The sequence below is a fragment of the Heterocephalus glaber genome, unplaced genomic scaffold, assembly GCF_053883595.1.
Source record: "Heterocephalus glaber isolate CG9 unplaced genomic scaffold, H.glaber_assembly_v1.0 deba00001550, whole genome shotgun sequence".
NCBI lineage: Eukaryota > Metazoa > Chordata > Mammalia > Rodentia > Bathyergidae > Heterocephalus > Heterocephalus glaber.
The window spans coordinates 11525265-11546910 of record NW_028258343.1 but is presented as its reverse complement, the minus strand read 5'-3'; the positions used below and the strand labels follow the sequence as shown (position 1 = coordinate 11546910).

General features: G+C 36.6%; 1 protein-coding gene across 5 annotated transcripts in view; it reads right to left on the bottom strand.

Moving 5' to 3' along the window:
• Positions 1-21646, bottom strand: part of Grm1 (glutamate metabotropic receptor 1) — a 445703-nt gene that overhangs the window by 130290 nt on the left and 293767 nt on the right. For all 5 annotated transcript variants that reach the window (XM_004846008.4, XM_087190086.1, XM_087190088.1 and 2 more), the window contains exon 4: positions 19299-19534. In XM_004846008.4, the coding sequence (XP_004846065.2) occupies positions 19299-19534 (236 nt within the window). The remainder of the gene's footprint in view (positions 1-19298; positions 19535-21646) is intronic.

The window sequence follows — 21646 nt, the reverse complement described above, 5'->3', positions numbered from 1 at the left end:
AACTTAGCCAAATGGACTGCAAAAGAGCATTGAACCTATTGGTGTAGTGGACCCAGATCTATTAGAGACAAGTCTGTATGGATTCGGTTTACTGGCATTCATAACAAATTCCAAATACTTGTCACCACACAGTATTCTGTGGGACCCGTGACTGCCCACAGAGCCTCTGTAAGAACTGGTATTGTAGCAATGTTATTTATTAGCTAGTGACACTCCAGAAAGATAAATTAGCAGATAAATAAAATGGTCACATTGAATTATGGCATAATAGTGACACAATAGACTTAGGTTATAATCATAGTATATTCATCTCTACTTCACAAAGCTCATTGGTGTGGGCTTGACAAGCAGCTCCTGAAATGCAGTATGACTCTCTGCAACATTACTGTGGCCTAGAGATAAAGGATCTACACCAGTGGGGGCAAACCTAGGGCACGCATGCTGCAGCAGGCTGTTTGTATCATTGAAATCTCTAAAAGGTTCACCATCACTAACCTATACTGTAAGAGTAACTGGTGGGGGTCTGAGGATGTAGCTAGGTGGTGCCACGCCTGCCTTGCAAGCTCAAGGTCTTGAGTTCCATCCCCTCCCCAGTATCAAAAAATAAAAATGAAAAAAAAAGAGTAACTGGTGGGCTGATTACATAGTGTCACATCTTATAAAGCACAAGCATATAGTGTGAGTTTGTTTCTTTTCAGTAAAAGCAGCCACTAGATAATCTACCAGTAGGGAATCTACTCGGGAAGTTGTTCAAAGACATGAAAACCTGGATCCTATAGAATCTCACAAAGAATCATGTTTAACAGCAATTTTGGCCAAAGATTTGTCTCATAATATGGATGTAAAATATTCCCTTCTTCATAACTGTCATCTTTAAATGGCAGAAATAATGGAACATATTCCTCAAGAAGCAGATAGGAGTCTCACAAATTCTTGAACTCTAATGAGCCATTTATTATCGCAGTGTTTGATTTAATCATATGATTGCATAATTAATAGGACCTAGGGGTGAGTAAAAGGAAGTTAAACATGTACCTACCACATAATACAGACATTCTATTCCTAGTAATTAATCCAAGAAAATGAAAACATATGTTTATGTTTGTACACTGATGTTCATAGCAGCTTTATTTTTCATAACAAAAAAATGGGAAAGAGCCCAAATGCTCATCATCAGGTGAATGGATAAACAAATTATGATACATGAAATTGATATAATACTAGTCAGCAATTAAAAAACTTAATTAACATATGAAATATGATGAATCTTAAAATGATCATGCTGAGTGAAAGAAGGCCTATTGGTCAGTTTTATGCCACTGCAAAAAAAAATACAAGCTAAGAATACAAGCTAAGAATACAAGCTAATGGAGAAAAGGTATATTTTGGTTCATGGTTTCAGAGGCTTCATTCAGTCCATGGAAAGCTGACCTCATAGATTGCAGAGTTGAGGTAAGGCAGAAATGTCATGGTGAAAAGATGTGCCTGAAGACAGTTGATCACTTAATGGAAGCCAAGAAACAGAGAGAGGGGAAAATCAAGAGGAAGGTACTAAGATATTGTCCCCAAAGATGTGCTCCCATTACCTTTCTTTGACTAGGCCCCACCTTTTAAAACTGCCATCCATCAGATTATGAATTTATCAATGGAATAATCCAATGATGAAGTTAGAGCCCTCATGATCCAATCACTTTCCAAAAGCCCATCAGCTGGAAAGCATACCTCTAGCACATGGCCTTTAGGGGACATTTTAGATCCAAATCATAAGAGAGAGCAGAAAGAAAAGACACAGTACAACTCCACTTATATCAAATAGAGAAACTACAAATCCACTGCAATGTCTGAAAAAACAATAAGTGGTTGCCTGGGATGCAGGAGTAGAACAGAGGAATTTTCAATGACATACAAAGGAATGTGGGGTGTGATATATCCATTATCTTAATTTTCATTATTTCTTGGGGAGATAGATAGATAGATGATAGAGAGATAGATAGATAGATACATACATACATCCAAAAATTTTTATTGTATATTAATTGTACTTTATTAAAATTATAAAAATAAAAGGAAAAGTATAAACGACCCCAAGTATACTTGGTCACACCCATCAAGAAAGAACTATTACCTCTTATTATGGTTGAAATTATAATTTATTTTATATTAATTTCCCCAGCAGCAAACATGTACAAGACATAAAATGCAAAATTACTACTGATGAGAATCAACACAACTTACAAGTTGTGTAGCAACCTCATAAGCAGCCATCCAAGACAGTCTAAATTTATACTAGCTATTCATGCTAGGGGTGAAATTTTTATGAAGATACATAGATTTTAATCATTAGAGCAGTGACTCTCAAATTTGTTCAGCTGGCAGGCTGGACAACATGAGGTAGCATTCAATGTACACACACACACATATTCAGAATACTGATTCATTTATGAATTGAAGCAAATTCTACTAATCAGTGTGATATGTGAGACTTAGGTCATCTCTAAGAAACTGGTTACAGACATGGTAAAAATGTGCACATATTCAACAATATAAAGCTACAAATGAAAGGTTTCTATTAAAAATTAAAAGTGACTGTCACTATAACAGTGTGGGTGCCTCAAATTATTTTAAATTTTATACCTCAAATCTATATAAGACTAAAAACCTTTTTTTTGTATTGGTTAGTGTTCTCTAGAGGAATAGAATTAATAGAATATATATAATAGAATGTATATATTATATGTAATTATGCAATGGGATTTAGTAGATAGGCTTACAGGGTCAGAGGTAAGAGAATCCACAATGGTCACCTGTGCACTGGAGAGCTGGAGGACCAGTAGCTGCTTAGCCCAAGAATACAGAAAGATCAAGGATGCAGCATCAGTCCAAGTCACAGGCCTGGAAGCCCTCTGGAGAGTTGAGGAGTTGCTGATATGAGTCTGCATTGGAACACTGAAGAAACTGAATGTGACACCCATAGGAGCAGCAAAAGACCACCCAGTTAAGCAGAATGAAGCTTCCAAAACAGCATGCCACCTTCATTCTTTTTTCCCTTCTATTCCATCCAGACCACAAGCCTATTGTTTGGTGCCACCCACAATCTAGGATGGATCTTCCTCCTCAGTTTGCTTGCATATGTGCCAATCATCTCTGGAAATGCCCCATAAACACACCTTGTAGGATGCTTTGCTATTCTACTAGGCATTTCCTAATCTACTCAAGTTGACATATCAAGATTAATAGTTATAATCCACTCTTTATCAACCTGACAACAAAACCTATTTCGTTACATAGTACTTAATCACCAAATAAAGGTGATAGTGACTTCATAATTCTATCTAATCAAGTATAGCTTCCTGTGTACAACCAGAAATGCACTAAATCCTTCCCTGGAATTGGAGGAAGTTTTTCTTGGGTGATGCTTTCTCTTCTCCTGACATTACATAACATATAATGTAGATTGAACAATATTCAAGTAACAATATTAAGTCAATCAATATTATGTTACATGGTGCAAGAATACAAAAACAGAAAACCAGTATTTGCTTAAAATATATGTACAAGTGCAAGCATATTAATCAAATAGGGGGAAAATACTCATGACATTTACAATCTTCAGTTCTATAACTGGTCACATGGTCATACCTGGTATTTATGACTATCTTTTTCTACTGCCCTACTTTTCTGTATTCCTGTGGCCTTCAATAAGTACCTTAGCAGGTCTTGCTTCTTTACTCAGTTTTTACTTCATGCCTAAAAGTTCTGGGCCATTTGACACCCTTGTTGAATTGGGTTATTCCAATTTCCATTGACCTTAATAATAGGACACAGCAATAAAAAAAAGAGATTCTACTGAAACTTTTCCTTTTCTCTATTTTTGAGTAGTAGTCCAATTTCCTATTGCTAGTCTGGATCAATCACCCCCACTAACCTCTTAGCTTCCTTGACTTTAGCCTATTGAATCAGAGGCATTAGAAACCTAAAATGGTTGGGAAGGGGTCTTAATTTTCAGTTCCATGGAATCACTGTTGTGCCTCCTGGTAGAAGCCCTCCTATTGCTGGGACTGAGACTTCTAGGCCAATGGAGAATAAGATCACAGAAATAGAGAGCAAAACTTTTGCTAGTTCATCACTAGAGGTAGTGGTACCCTTCCCATTTTCTCCCCTTGATTCCTGGACCCATGAGTCCTGGCTATTTGAAAAACTACCATATACAGGATGATTATTCAGAGCATATACAGTTCTCTGGAGAAGCTGCTCCAACCCTGCAAGGTATTGCCACCTAGCTGGTACTGTAACTACAGCTTCAAAGGACCATTCTACCATTCTATCAACCCAGATGCTTCTGAATGGTGGGAAACACATAAGGCCAGTGACTTTCATGAGCATGAGCCCATTGCTGCATTTCTTTGGCCATGAAAAGGTACATGTGGTCAGAGGCAATGCTCTGTGGAATAATAAGACAATGGATGAGGCATTCTGTAAATCCCTGGATGGTAGTTTTGGCAGAAGCATTACTTGCAGAGAAGACAAATCTATACCTGGTGTAAGTGTCTATTTTAGTAAGGACAAAGTGCTTCCCTTTCCATGATGGAAGTGGTTGAACATAATCAACCTACCACCAGGACACAAGCTGATCAATGTGGGGAATGGAGTTATATCAGGGATTCAGCCTAGGTCTCTGCTCCTGGCAGATTGGACTCAGAGGGGCTTTATCCAGGCCAGCTCTGATGGTTGGTAGCACATGCTGGTGAGCCCATGCATAAACTCTATTCCTTCCACTATGGGCATTTTGTTCATTGGGCAATGAAAGGGGTGGCTGAGGAAAGAAGTTGACTGCTATCCACAGAATGGATCATCCCATCCACTTAATAATTAAAATCTTCTTCTGCTGAGTTCACCTTTTGGTAAACATTTACATGGGATCTTCACATCCTTGGAACATATGGAGAGGCCTCTGCACATAACTCTTTCTCAAAAGTTTTTGTTACCAATGTTCCAGTCATGTTCCTTCCAAGACCCTAATCAATCCAGCCAGGCAATTGGCCACAGCCCATGAATCAGTACATAGTCACACATTAGATAATTTTTTCTTCCAAGTAAAATGCAAGACAGCGTGTACTCTCTCAAGTTCCACCCATTGTGAAAATTTACCATCCTCACTGTCTTTCAGGGATGTTCCCTAAAAGGGCTATAATCATGCAGTTGTCCAATTTGGATAGTCCCTGTACGGTGTGCAGAGCCATCTGTAATCTAGGCCCTAGTCTTCCTCTGTCTACTGACCATAATGTACATTCATGAGGCCATAGATATATACTAGGGGACAGAAGGCAGTATAGTGGGAGTAGGAACTGTAGTATTTGGGACACTTTTTCATGTAACCTACTTGTGCTTCAGGCCCTGTTCAGACCTGATCACATATATACCACATCCATTTGATATGGATTTTTGATGAGTATGTTCAGCTTTTTGACTCTGTGGGTCAGATAATACCCAGTTCATGATGGGCAGCTCAGGTCTCAGGAAAACTTGGTGTCTCGTGGTCAAGCATTGAGTTTCCACTAAGCCCTAGTTAGCAGGACAGGGTTATTTGTCAAAGAGAGAGTAGCTGTCTGTGGATGATGGCAGAGCCTTGCTCCAAAATCCTATAGGTTTTCTCAATGATTCATCTATGGGACCTGCCAGAGACCGTTCACATCTCAAGTACCCTTGGATCTGCTGGATCCTGTGGTCCAAGTGGTAGAGCAGCCTGCACAGCAGTCTGGACCTGTTCTAGAGCCTTTTCTTGTTCTGGACCCCACCCAAAACTAGCAGTTTTCTGAGCCATATGGTTAATGGGCCAGAGTAACACAAACCTTTTTGGAACAGAATCAATATGTACTTAAAGTTAAAGAATGGAGGGCTAAAGATGTGCCTCATTAAAAAAGGTGTTTGTTAGCACGCATGAGGCCTTGGTTTCAGTCCCCTGCACCACCGAAAGAAAAACAACCCTGCCTCTGCATCAACTTTTATGACTTTTTGATGCTAAAGCATGCACATGTTTCTCTGAGTCCATCCAGTATATAAAATAAGATGGAGGGCCAGGAATTTAGCTCAGTGGTTTTGCACCTGCTGTGCAAGCACAAGGACCTGAGTTCGATCTCCAGTACCAAAAAAAAAAAAAAAAAACCATGGAATGAGACATTATTGGACCTAAACAGGATGCTGAGGTCTCTGTGGGAACCAGTTCATCCTATCTTGGATGACAAATCTGTAGGAATCACCAAGCAAGCTGACAGCCCGTGCTCATACCGTAAGAATGAATCAACTTCTAGCAGTTTCAGTTAGGATATTCAGAACCCTAACATGAATTAGATCCAAATAACCACAGAAACAATCAAACTTGCATTTACAGAACTAAGAAAGTAAAACACAGGACTGCTGACCCATAGAACTTTGCACTAGCCACATGAGGTACTGAAACATGAACTGTGGTACTTGTGAGGCTCAAAAAGTAAAAGTTCAGTTTGATTTAATTTTAGTTAATAAAAATTTAAGTTTTAAGAACAGACACGTGGCTAGTGGTTACCCACATTTGATAATGTAACTAAAAGTATTAATAATACACCAATGTTTTGCTTCTTGAATATTATTTTCAGAGCTCCATCTATACATTATAATGTCCAGTGCAATAAAAGGTCAGATCACTTTAATTCTTCCAATTAAACTTGGAAACATATTTCCATAAAGCAACACTTTTAATATCACTTCTTTTTAATAACACATGACTTTCATTTTGATGATGTTTGGCTCAGTTATAGCCCCATTTTTAGCACTTCTATGCACACCAGAATTCCAAAGTAGAATGGCTTCAGTGCCTTGGATTATAGTTCTCTAAACTATTCTTCATTATAGAATCTATAAAAACGTTTTTGTTCCATTAGGTCTAGGGTACAATATTGTACCATTCCACTCAGGAGGAGAAAAGACTGAGCATTCCAGCACTGTGTTGAGGAATTAAGTTCCTTACTTTAATTAAACTATTGTTCCATGTAAAAGTCACAGATTACAGGGATATGGAAACTTTTAATCAATTCTCTTCTATCACAGTGAAGCTGAAAAATAAACATCCCCCAAAGTTTGTTAAATAACAAGACTTTTGGTGTTCCTGAACCTTGGAGTCACCTAGGAAGTTCTGCTGCTCTGAGTTGGACATGACTCATCTCAGCTGGGCTCACTCATGCCTCAGTAGTCAGGTAGAGGATTGGCTGGAGATTGGCTGCTCCAGGAAAGCCTCACTTGAGAAGGTATCCTGTCTCTGCTCTGTGCTATTTCTCATCTTCTAGAGACACGTGGATGAGAAGTTCCAAGAAACAGAATGGGAGTAGGTCAAGCCACTGGAGGTCCAGGTTTGGAGCTAATACATTGGAAAGTCGATTGATACTTAAAAGGTAGAGAACAGGACCCTACCTCTTGATGAGGGGAGCTGCAGAGCCGTGTTTCAAAGAGCACAGATACAAAGAGGGCTGGACAGATGTGTCATCTTCCACAAACCTTGATGAACAGTGCCAAATTCTTGTTGAAGGTAGTTATATTCTCCAGGAGTGTATATTGACATTTGGGCCAAATTTGCAATGAGAAAATAAAAATTATTACTCCAGAACCCAGTAGGATGAAGTAAACTGGGACCTGTCTTAGTTTATAGACCACTATAATGTCAAATAAACTCTAACGGGCTAAATTTATGTTACATAACTGATTATTCAGCTAATTCAAAGTGGAATGTCCATAAAATAGGAAAATTAGTACTAAGGCTAACATCAGTACCAGTCTAAAATCAGTATTAGTCTAAAAATTGTGAGTAGTAGTTTCTAAGCTACTGTGGTAGGATTCCCCTTGCCTGAAAGTTTTGATATTGTATCTTACCAGATATCTTAGTCTGTTACCAGCAGCTACCTTAGAATATCACAAATTGAGTGGATTATAAACTACTGACATTGATTTGGGTCCATCTAGAGGCCAGAAAGTCCAGAATTGAAGGGTTACATATGATGAACATCCTTTACACTGCATCATACCATGGTGTCTCCCAAGGTGGAAGGAGAAGCAGGCATAAAAGTCAGACAGAATGGAGACCGGACTTGAATCCTTTTACTAGGAGCCCACCCTCGTGGCAATAGCACTAGTCCATTCATGAGAGCTCTTAATAATCCCAAGCATCTCTCAAAGTTCCCATCTCCTAATACCACTACAGTGGCAGATAAATTTCAACATATGATTTGGAGGGGAGATTCTAACTATAGAACCAGACTAGCTGTCATTATCCTGCTGGTCATAAACTATTGATGAGCTTTACAAGTATGACCTAAATTCTTTCATTATACCTTGGACAATAGCCAACTACAAGTATCCACGAGCTTTGAAAAGCATTGTGCCCATCTGTTTCCAAATGGTACAAATAATAAAGGAACAAAACAAAAGTATGGCTGCAAATTCAAGGGTTACGAAAACAACTGATAAGGACATACTGAACCCAGTCATCATTTACAGTTAACATACTGGTCACTGCAGAAAATATCAGTATTGTCAGAATATGAAACAACGGCAATATGTTTTTAAGAGATCCCAATACTACCATGTTCTTAGTCTAATAATTACATATTTGGGAATCTATTGTAAGAAGAAAATTCAAAAATTGTAACAACAACTGCCATGAAAATTCTTCACCCCATATTCATTGTTTTTTAATAAAGAAAACTGGAAGCATCCTAAATGTCCAATAATATAAGAATGGTCAAGTATTTTCATTGGATTGAATATTATAGGGCTGTATAAAAGCAGCTCTAAAATCATTCAGAAAAATAAAAAATATGAAGTATAATGCTAGGAAAATTAAGATACAAAATTAAATCATGCTATGATTATAACTGTACACACAAAATGGAAAAATGCATAGTGTTTCATACAGTGCTGGTAGGAGTTGCCTTTCAGAACTCTATTTTCAAAAGCGTTAGAAATTTTCACATCTTTTGATTGAACTTTTGGAAATTTAATTCCATTCTGGAGCCATAAGAAAATTATCTAAAGTGAAAAAAAGAAAGGTTTAGGAAAGATAAACTTTACAGCACTACAGCATTTTTTACTTTGTGGAGAACCAAAAAATACCCAAATGTATAGGAAGCATTATATAAATTAGAGCTTATTTGAAAAAAAGAAAACCATAAATTTATAAGAAAAAGCACTATACATTTTAAAAAGCAATATATAAAGTATGAACTACGTGATTTAAAACTACACAGAAAAATAAAAGTTGCGTGAAATAAACATCATAAGCACATATTACTGAAAAAATATATAAAATTGCATCTATACCAAACATGTACACACTTGTATTCCTGTCATTATTCCTAAAAAATACAACTATTTACATAGAATTTACATTATATTAAATATTTTAAGTAATCTAGAGATTTTATTGAAAATATGTATTAGGATATGTGTATGTTACATACGACTTTAGTTCATTGTATGCAAGGGACTTGATAATCCTCAGATGTCGACATCTGCAGAGGAGGCTGTCCCAGAACCATTCCTTTGTGGATACCAAGGGACAAATGTGTTTACAGATTGCAAAGAACTTCAAATGTATTATTTCACTGTAAAATACTCCACTTGCATTATTTCATTGAATTCTGACACAGCATCTGTGGGAGGTAGATACTATCGTCACTTTGCAATTGCAGAAACTGAGACTCTGGTGTTGAGTAAGGTCATCCTGGTCATGTGGATAGACACATACCTGAATAATGTTTTTCTGACTAACACTGAACCCATGTTGGACCCAGAGATTTTGCTTCCAAACACTACACTATATCAGTTTCCAGGAATCTTTCTAATGATTTTCATTAGGAATGATAAAGCACTGTGCCATTGCAAACGCAATACAGATCCCTTGGGTAATTAACTCATATACCAGAAGAGAGTGATTTTGATTTGCTTTATACATAATCTTTCCACTGTCCTCTCAATGATTAAATTTTTAGAAGTTAGGCTTTGATATTTCAGTGCTTTGCCAACACATTTCCAATCCCTTGATATACTCAACTAATTAAGCAGTGATGCGGACTTTGCATAAAGTACTTTTTAATTAGCTGCAGTGATTCCCAAATTACTAAGCCTTGGCTCAGGACCCTTAGTATTCCAATTGGAAATCTAGTGTACATAAACTCTTTATTTCAATAGGGACATCTGAGATTAAGCTCAATAAAGGTTTCTATGGAAACAAATATCAATATCAAAACTTTCCAAAACACCAGAAGTCTAAAAGTGAGTGACAGAAACAGTAGCTATCAAAAATCTGGGAAGGTTAATTCTACTTTTTCACACTAAATTTCATAAATGTGCCTACATATTCATCCTAAGGCTATATAATTAATTTGATATGCAAGAATCTCAACTACATAAGAATAATACAGGAAGTGAAAATTTATCTTATTTGTCAATAACAGTGAAGTCAATTTTAAAGAAAAACAGGGAATAAAGCTGAAGAGTAGTGTAAATTTACATGAATGTATGCTCATAGATAGTATTGGTAAAACTGTTAAAGATAAAATTCTAGGTTTTCAACAGCAGAAAAGATGAATATATCTTATGAATTTATTCCAACTAGAAAATTAAATAAGCTCCTGCCTTCCTTTGAACTAAAAACACAGAGCAATGTTTTCTGAATTTGACACCAGAATGAAATGCAAACAAACATGCTTATGAAATGTTAAAATTGTTCTTAAAACTAGCTTTCAGAGTCAAGCAAAATAGAAGAACAATTTATGAATTTTCAAGCAGTTATTTCTTGCTGTAAACATTAATCAAGCTCAGGCTTTAACTTTGACATTTACATGTGCTGTGACAATCAAAAAGCCAATGTGTTATTGGATGAGTACATGGCTGCAGAGTTCAACTATTGTTATGAGAGCTTGGATCACAAAATATTTTCCTAGAAATCCTTATATAAAAATATCTAAGAATGTTTAGTAAGTAGTGTTCTGATATTTACTAATAAAACACAATGACATGAATAGATGTTGGATTTTGTCAAAGGTTTTTTCTGAGTCTATTGAGATGAGCATGGAATTTTTGTCTTTGTTTCTGTTTATGTGATGTATTAACTTGTTGATTTGTGTATGTTCAACCTTGCTTGTGTATGTTCAACACAATGCTTGTTTTCCTAGGATGGAGCCTACTTCGTTATGATTTATGATATTTTTGATGATTTGCTGCATTCTGTTTGCCAGTATCTTGCTGAGGATTTTTGCATCTTTGTTCATTAAAGAAATTGGCTTCTGGTAATCTTCTTTGGTTTGATCCTTGTCTGATTTTGAAATCAGGGTAATGCTAGCTTCCAGGGATGAATTTGGGATACTCCTCCCTTTTCAATTTCATTAAAGAGCTTGAGGAGCATTAGTGTTAGACCTTTCCTGAACTTTTTGTAGAATTCAGCAGTGAATCTATCCAGGCCTGGACATTTCTTAGTATGTTTTTATTACTCCTTCTATTTCATTGCCTGCTTTAGATTAATCAGGGTTTTTATAACTTCTTGGTTGAGCTTCAGTAACTCATATGTATCTAGGAATTTTTCCCTTTCTTCTACATTCTCCAATTTATTGACACTTAAAAAGTAGTTGCTAATAATCTTCTGGATTTTGGCAGAGTCCATTTTATTTTAAACTTTTTCCTTTCTAACTGCATTGACTTAGGTCTTTTTTTTTCTTTTTTGGTAAAATTGTCTAAGGATTTATCTATTTTGTCTATCCTTTCAAAGAACCAGCTCTTCCATTCATTGATTCTTTGTATTTATTTTTTAGTCTCAATTTCACTGATTTCTGGTCTTTATAATTTCCTTCATTGTGCTACCTTTGGGTTTGGATTATTCTTGTTTTTTTAGGACCTTGAGGAGCATCACTATGTTATTTGTTTGGACTCACTCTTTTTTGATATGGAAAGTCACAACTATAAACTTCCCTCTTAGGACTGCTTTCATTGGTTTCAAAGTTTTGGTATGTTGTACTGGCATTATTGTTTAGGTCTAGAAACTGTCATTTCTTCCCTGATTTCTTCTGTCACCTATTGGTTATTTAAAAGTGTATTGTTTAACTTCCATGTATTTGCATAATTTTTGTGTTTTCTTTTGTCATCAATTTCTAGTTTCATTTTTCTGATTTGATAGTATGCATGGTATAATTTCAATTCTTTTACATTTACTTAAGCATGCTTTATTAGTTAGTTATGTGGTCCATTTTGGAAAAAGTTCAGTGTGCTGCTGAGAAGAATGTGTAGTCTATTATTGTTGGGTGGAACACTGTAGATATCTACTAAGTCCATTTTTAAAGGTTTGTTAACTCTGATATTTCTTTGTTGATTTTTTGTCTAATCAATTTGCATACTTGTGACATTGGAGTACTGAGATTCCTCACTATAATTGTGTTTATATTTACCTGATTTTTTTATGTCCAGTAGTACTTCTTTTATGAAGCTGAGTGTTTCTTTTCTTGGTGAATATATGTTAATGATCATTAGTTCTTCCTGTTGAATTGTTCCTGTAACATTAGTTACACATATAGTGACCTTCTTTGCCTCTTCTGATCAGTTTTGGTTTAAAGCCCAATTTGTCCAAAAATAGAGTAGCTGCACCTGCTTTTTTGGGGGGTTCTGGTTGCATGGTATACTATTTTCCATCCTTTCATTTTTAGTCTATGAATTGGGGGAGGAGGATCAAATGTGGTTTTTTGTATACAGCATACCATTGAGTTTTGTTTATTGGTCCATTCTGTTAATCTGTGTCTTTTGATTGGAGAATTGAGACCATTCACATTGATACTTATTAGTGATAGGTCTTGGCATATTCCTGTCATTGTATTACTTTCTGGTTGATGATTACCTTTATTTCCCTTCTACTTAACTGCTCACCTTACCTATTGTATAGATTCCACTAGACATTTTGTCATTGTTAGCTTCATTGACTCTATCTAGGATATCCTTGAGAATTTTTGGAGTGTTTGTTTGATGGCTATGAGTATCTTTAGGTCTCTTTATCATGGAAATATCTTAATTCTTCATTAATTTTGAAGGATACTTTTGCAGAAAATATCAGCGTGGATGGGAAATTGTTGCCTTTCAGGGCTTGAAACACTTCATTCCAAGGTTTCATGTTGAGAGGTCTGCTGTAATTCTAATGGGTTTAGCTCTATAAGTGATTTGCTGATTTTCTCTAACAGCACCTAATTCTGTTCCTGTGTTGGACTTTTCGGATTTTTACTATGCTATGTTGTGGAGAGGTTCTTTTCCAATCCTACCTATTTAGAGTTTTATATACCGCACTCATGTGTATGTTCAATTCTTTTTCTTTGGAAAGTTTTCTGCTATTATTTCAGTAAACAGGTTTTTATGTCATTCACGCTTTCTCCTCATTTTTCACTAATTTCAGTTACTCATAAATTAGTCTTCTTTGCATAATCTAGTAGCCGTTGGACCTATTTTTCATGTTCTCGTATTGTTTTTAAGGTATCTCTTATGAATTGGTCACAGACAACAGCCCTGTCTTCTATTTCTGACACAATGTTCTCAAACTGGCCATTTCTGCTGCCCATATGTTCAAAAGAATTTTTAATCTCCTGAATTTCTGTTCGGTACATTTTTATGGATTCTAATTATTGTCTATGCTGGTAATTCATGTTTTGCATCATTTTGTTTAGCTCAGCTAGCTTAGTAGTATCTTCTGTCAACTCGCTGACCATTTTGTTTATAAGACCCATTAGTTATATCTTAAGTGAGTTTGCCAAGCATCTTACTGATGTGTTTTGTTATATCTTCTGTTATCTTTTCAAATAATTTGGCTGTGTGGATTTTGGTTTCCTTCCCTTTGATTTTCCACGGATCAGTTTTAGAAGAGTTGGGAGTTTCTGGAGGTGTTTTATTACCATGTTTTGTCATATTTGTATTTTGTTTATTTCTTTGCTTGTTTGAGCTTATCTCAATTTGATAAAAGCCATTTGTGAGAAACATATTGTCAACATCATATTAAATGGGGGAAAATGGAAAATGTTCTCTCTAAAATCAGGAATAAGGAAAGGATATCCACTATCACAATTCAATATAATGCCCAAAACAGTAGTAAGAGCAACTAGGCAAGAAAAAAGAAAAATATGTATATGTAAGAAAGGAAGAAGTGAATTATCATTATCTTCTACATAGAAGACCCAAAAAATCCACCAGAAGGTTCCTAGAAATAATAACCAAATTCATCAATATCAAGATGCAAAATCAACACACAAAAATCAATAGTGCTCCTGTATATTCATAGTGAACTCAGTGAGGAAAAAAAATCAAGAAAAAAATTTACAATAGTTTCTTGAAAAATCAAATACTTCTGAATTGACTTAACTAAGGAAGTGAAATACCTCTACAATGAAAACTGTAATACTATGAAAAAAAGATAAAGAGGACATCAAAACATGGAAATGTAGCTCCTGGCTACCTAGGCAGAAGGAGGAAGTCAAAATGGCCATACCCAAAACTGATACATAGGTATAAGGAAAACCCAATCAAAAGTCCAACAGAATTCTTCACAGAACTAGAGAAAGCAATTCTAGAGGAAGCAATTCCTTCTGTAAGAAGTAGAAGGAGAAGAGACCCAGAATAACAGAAGCAATACTAGATAACAAGAGAAAAGCAGGAGGCATCATGATCCTAGATTTCAAGTTATATTACAAAGCTACAGTGATTAAAAACAGAATAGTACTATCACAAAAAATACATGTAGAGCAATGGAACAGAATAGAGGATGTAGGAAAGAAAAATCAAAACACATTTAACTATTTGACCTTTAATAAAGGGGCCAAAAACATTCACTTGAGGAAAGATAACCTCTTTAATAAATGGTGCTAGGAAAACTGGCTACCCACATGCAGAAAATTGAGTCTAGACTCATACCTGTCATCATGCACTAAAATAAAATTAAAATGGATCAAATATCTAAATTTTAGAGCAGAAACAACCTGCTGGAAGACAAAATAGGTAAAACTCTTGAAGTCATATAACTTCAAAAACTTTCTGAGCAGAACCCTGGTTGCACAGGAAATAGTACCAAGAATCAAAAAATGCAATCACATGAAATGAAAAATCTTCTTCACAGCAAAGGAAGCAACTAAGAGTGTGAAGAGGTAACCTACAGAATGGAAAAACATTTTTGCAAGCTATTCCTTAGACAGGAGACTAATATCTAGAATATATAAAAAAGTAGAAAAAAAATTAGACTCCCTAAATAAAAGTTTCCAAAATGGGCAGCCTGAAATGAATGAACACTTCTCAGAAGTACAAAAGGCCAGTAAATAGATAAGGATATATTCAGTATCACTGGCCATTAGAGAAATACAAATTAAAACAACACTAGGATTTGATCTCATTCTAGAAAGAATGGGCATCATCAAGAAATCAAATAGTAACTAATGCTGACAAAGCTGTGAGGAAAAAGGAACCCTTCTACTTTACTGGTGGAAATGTAATGTAAGCTAATAAAAAAACTGTGGAAATGAGTATGAAGATTCCTCAGTAAACAAAACCTAGAAATTCTATTTGATCCAGCTATTCCTCTTCTATATCTGTTCCCCAAAGAGTTAAAGGCATTGTATTACAGTAACACATGTATACCTATGTGTATAGCACCACAATTCACAATAGCTAAAACTTGGAAGCAGCCTATATATCCAGCAACAGATGAATGGATAAGGCAAATGTGGCATTTACACACAGTGGAGTAGTACTCTGCCACAAGGAAGGATAAGCATGAGTCATCTGTAGGAAAATGGCTGCACCTTGAGACCATAATGTTAGGTGAAATAAATTAGAAACACAATAAATATTTCATGGTTTCTCTTAGATGAGAAACCGAAACTATAAAAAAGAGCAAAAAGATAGATAATAGGAAGTAGGGAGATAAATTTTTCTCAAATGAGAAGAGACCAAGACATGGAGGAAGGGGGAAAAGAGCGGAAAGGAAGAAAAAATAAAGAGAATTAAGATGTGTTATGTGCATGTACCAACTCTCCACAAAGAATGTGAATATTATGTACTGCAAATGTGTACTAAAATTTTTTTTTAAAACACAATGACATTGTGACACAGGCCACTAAGAGATCTCAAACTTACCCCATATTAACCTGTGCATCCTTCTGCAAGCTGCCTTTCCCTAAGTCTTGCAGGCCTTACTCAGTGATGATACCATCTTTCCAGTGGTTCAGATCAGTCGTTCTGGACAATTCTGTCACCAAACCCCTTGATTCTTATTCCAAATAGATGCAACATCGAACCCTTACCTCCATCTTCTTTCCCCCACCATGGCTAAATCCTCCACTGTCCCTTGAATGATCACACTAGCCTTGTCACTGCTCCTGTTACTTGGGTCCTTTCCCTTTCTCTGAGTGCTAATGCACCCACTGGGTCCAGCAGCACTGGCCTCCTTCCTGTTCTTCAACTAAGCCAGGCAGGCCTGTGCCTCTTTTCATGTGCTGTGCCTTATGCTTACAAACGTCTTTGCTAACCTTATCTCATTGTCTTCACATCTTTCATCATCTGCTCACTGAGGCTCTCTCTGTTCATCCCTTTATCTGACTGTTCTCTATTCCCATTCTTTACTTTCATGATGGCTTTTGTGATCAAGTAAAGAGCACATATTTTCTTTACTTTTTCCTTAATTTTTTGTTGTTATTTATTGACTGTTTTCTTGCACTGAAATATAGGGGTCTAGAATGAAACCTTATACATATTAGGTTTTTACTAAATATTTATTGAATGTTGAATTTAAAAAATAATTCATTTTAAAATAACAATCCTTAATTTGAAAAAATTCTACACTATAAGAAAATATAAATTAAATGATTAATTAGCTAATAAGGATTGATTGGCTCCCAGAGGTTGATATTGTTAGGGTTCTTTGAGGAAAGGTAATATATTATTAGATGCTAAGTCTAAAAGTATTCAGTCATTGTGCTATATAGAAGATGTGGGTTCTAATTCTACTGTTGCCATTAATTCAGTGAACCCAGGGAAATTTCTGTCTCTGTCCCTCCTCAAGATCTTGATTTTGCAAATAAGGAGACTCTCCTAGATGACTTGTTGGAATTGCTGACTTCTGTGAGTCTATCCCTTTAGAGAAATGTGAAGTCCATGGAAATACAAATGTGGCAGAAGGGGGTTAGTTGTTTAGCACTTATTTCCCCTTCCTTCTCTCTTCTCACCTAGATTATATTTCTGTTTCCCTAGAAGCCACACAGAGGATTTCTAAAAGCCTAGATTGAGAATAAATCCACAATCAGTAATTTCTCAGGGAACGCTGCTAAAACTTAGCACATCAGACATACTTTTTGCATTTATATTTATTGGTATTTAAAAGATTCATCATCAACATAGGAATATTACTGAAAATTCAAAGTATTTTATGTAATCAGCATTATTCTTACCCTGTTTGGTAAAAACTCATTTCTTTGGTTATTTATCTGTTTCATATGTGTGACATGATGTGTTTGGATTTGCCCAAAGCGACTACAACCTACTCTAGATTAAGAGTTATAGATTATTCATTTCTTTGTCCCCTTCTGTACACAATGTTTGATACATGGCTATAGTGTGAATGAATGGATTCTAGAACCTTCTAAATAATATCAATCCAGCCTAGACAAGAAATAAACATCACATCACTGTTATCCAATATGAATGAGGTCATGAGACAAGTCCATAATTTATCATCGTGCGTAGACCAGTGTAATATATCACTAATCCAATCTGAATAACTGGATTCAAATGGTAAAATGACAGACCAAAGATGATCTTTCTTTGCAGCACAGACAATTCTAAAACTCAAAGGGGGCAGCAATGCCCTCATGTAGTAATGATGATGCCCATAAAAGTTATGTAGAGCTAATGCTTATAAAAGTTACAAAGTAATGATAATGGTCACAAATGTTAAGAAGTCTGAAGTGGAGTGCAGCCACTGTGGAAATCAGTATGGAGATACCTCAAAGAACTAGGACTGGAAGTCCCATTTGACCCCGCTATTCCCCTGCTGGGTATCTTCTCCAAAGAATTAAAAGAATCATACCACAGTGATACATGTGGACCCATGTTCATAGCAGCACAGTTCATAATAGCTAAAACTTGGAAGCAGCCCAGTTGGCCATCAACTGGAAACTGGATAAAGAAAACGTGATTTTTTAATAAAAAGGAGTATTACTCAGCCATAAAAAGTGAGAAACCAGAGACATTTATAGCTAAATGGATGCATATTGAGGCCATCCTCTTAAGTGAAATAAATAGGACACACGTGTAAATACCGAATATTTTCTCTAGTGTGAGAAGCTGAAAGTGTAAATAAGGATTAAAATGATTAAAACAAATAATTGATAATTTGAAATAGGAAGAAAAGGTCCAAAGTGGTAGGGGGTGCTGGGAGGAAAGAAGGGAAAGGATTTATTCTCAATCTAGGCTTTTAGAAAGCCTCCCTGTGGCTTCTAGGGAAAGGAACAATTATGAGAAAAGAAAAAAAATGGAATGAAAGTCTATGTAAATAGGGAAGGGTGGAGGGGGTGAAGAGCGCACAGGTAATGGGGAAAAAATGAGAACCAAGATATATCATGTACAGGTACAAGCATCCAATGATAAATGTAAACGTAGTGTATACCTAAAATGTACCAACAAAAGAATTTAAGGGAAAAAAAGAAGTCTGAGGTGGGAGTTAGGGGTAGCCTGTGGAGTTCCCTAAGTCCCCGAACACCGTGGAATAACGCACTGCCCCTTCTGGGTGTGGTATGAGTGAGCAGCGCCCAGGAAGGATCTGTCTGGTGGGGGCCATTATTCTGGTTGACAGATATCTTGGCATCTTTGTCCACAAACACCATTTTGATGGGGCCGTCTAAGACAGTATACCTCATCTTTCCCAGACTTGTAAATTAAAGCAACTCACAAAAGGAAAAAAGAACCAAGCCAGCATGGCTTACTTATGTCTGTGGCTAGTATCTTCTACATACTTACACGATGAAATAAAATCTCCTTTCTGGCTTGAATAACAGATATCTGGCTTCTCAATTTTCTTTGCACCTACTTATGTTATCTCTTTATCGCTTGTCCCACTAGAGACTAAAGCAGATTTTTTAGAATACAAGAAAGTGACTCTCTGAAGGAAAACACACTTTTACTTCATTCTATTTTATTAAGAGGGCTATATTATCTTTTTAGATCTTCAGCCCTAGCATAGTTGTTATTATGTGAATAAGAATTACCTGTGCAAATTCTTTTAAAGTTAGGATTTTCCAGAAGGTGTCCTGGAAGGTGGCACTGGAACCGGTGTTGCCAGAACTCGGGGAACCAAGGATTCCTCGTATTTGTATCCAGCCTTAGCTTCAGGAAATAATCATCAAATGACCTGACCTCTGGCGACTGAAGCTTTATCGTGATTCCCCCGTTGGCTTCCACCTCATAACCTTCAATGACTTCATCTCTGTCTGCCCATCCATCACTGAAAAATACAGGGATCAGGGGAAGGAGAGAGAAAGACAAATGTCTCACAAATAGAACTCAGAGTTAGATATGAATGAAACAACCCAGAAAAGGTTAAAGTCTGTTTTAAGCCAGCACTGCTACCCATCAACGTTTCTCTTTCTGGGAGAATGTTGTGAGAATAGAACATCCTGCTTGTTTGTTCTTCATAGTAGTGAAGACAGTGATGAAAATCATGACAATTATAACAACTAAAGCTTATCGAGATTCGCTAAACCTCAGATTCTGTGCTATTCATTTTCCTGTGAATGATAATGTTTATCAACTAGCTAAAGTCTTGCTGAAGCCTTGGATCCAGGCAAGGTGGTTTCCAGTTCTCTTTACCACTAAATCACAAAGCCTATCAATCACTATCCTAGCCATAAAAATAAAAGCTAGGCACTTAAGAACTGCAAAATGAAATCTCAGCAAGGTTTCACAGCTGCAATCAAGAGCATTATTGTGAAAGGCATTATTTGTGGTAGGAAATTAGTTTCACTGTGGAAAACATCAACCACAGTACTTGCTTCTGGGACATTTTTCAGACCCATCTCCCGTAGAAATGGCTGGAGATTATGCTAAGTCTGTTGCAAAATAACAGTAATGGAAAATAATCTCACCCCAAATGGAAAAGAATCCTCTTTCTCACTAAATAAGAGTTCACTAACATTTTATTCAGGGGGTTAGAAGCTTTAAAATGTGGTCATCTTATAGAACATTCAGATCTACCATGAGTGATGGAACACTGATTCAACTCAGGTGCACATGTGAGCTAAACCTAAGAGTAAAAACAGCTGCACCAGAGTTGAACAGGAAAGGAGCTTTATTGAAGATTATTGCAATTGCCACCTGCCTTGCAAGGGCAAAGTCCTGAATTCGATCCCCGGTACCAAAAAAAAAAAAAAATTATTGCAATTGGTAAAAGAACCCTACTGAAGTCAACAGTCCTGAGACTAAACATGGAAGGAATTTTAAGTGCTAGGGAGAGCTAGCAGGAAAGTGATGAAGGACATGAGTGAGGAAGCTGAGCAATGTGATGTGTCTCCTAATTGTCATTGCTATAACTGGTCGCCTAAGCTCCCACCAAAGTTGGAGAGATAGGGGTTTGCAGTCATTCTTGATTATTACATTTCTAAGGAATGGCTCCCAGGTCCTTGAGGAAGACATCCTTGCAAAGTGACAAAGCTAGCAAGAACCTGGAAGAAGACTTATATCTCAAAGGGACAGAGAACAAATTTATAATTGCAAGCTTTCTAAAGCATATACTCTAAGAAAAGGGGAGTTGGTGTCATGGCCAGGAAGGATTCTACCTAATGTTTAGGAAAGCTAGGGGGATGATAAGGCCATTTTGGCAGGGAATATATATCTAATCCCTCCACACACAGTGGTGTCCTACAGTTAGTGGAACATAACCATGTAGTCTGTGCTAGAGGACGTGTATTATTTGCTTCTCACAGAGCAGGGAAATGGGTCAAATACATTTGACTAAGCATCACTCACTCCTTTTATCCTGAGCTCCACTGAGATCCTATGTTCTCCACTGAGTGGAGCCAATCAGTGCCCAGATTCTTCCCAGTGATCTCCACATGAGCAACATTTCCAAAAGACTAAGGCTGTCGAAGGTGTAGCTGACTTAACACAATCTAGAACTAACGGGCTTTGGAGGTGCAGTGTAGCCCTGTGATGGTGAACTTTTTTGGAGCATTTAGTGATAACAAGCAGCTGGCTGCAGCATGTGTGTCATAGGTTTGCCACCACTGGTGTAGCCCAACAGCCCGACCAGAGAATACCTGTATGCCTCTAAATCCTCTAGGTTAGAGACGAAATCTTACACAGGTTGTTTTTCTCCTTCCTTCTCTACTTCTTTTCATCCATCTTTTCATTTTTCCCCTTTTTTCTTCCTCCTTTCCTTCCTTCCTTTGTTTTTCTTTCCTTCTTTTCTTCTTTAATATAGCAGTCACCATGATCTCTGCTATGAATTCAGTCAAGAACAAGACTCATTTCACTATTTCATGCCCTTATGATGTTACATATTTATGCAGAAAAAAAGACACTGAAGAAGAATTACAAATCCTATCAGGTTAAAGAAGTG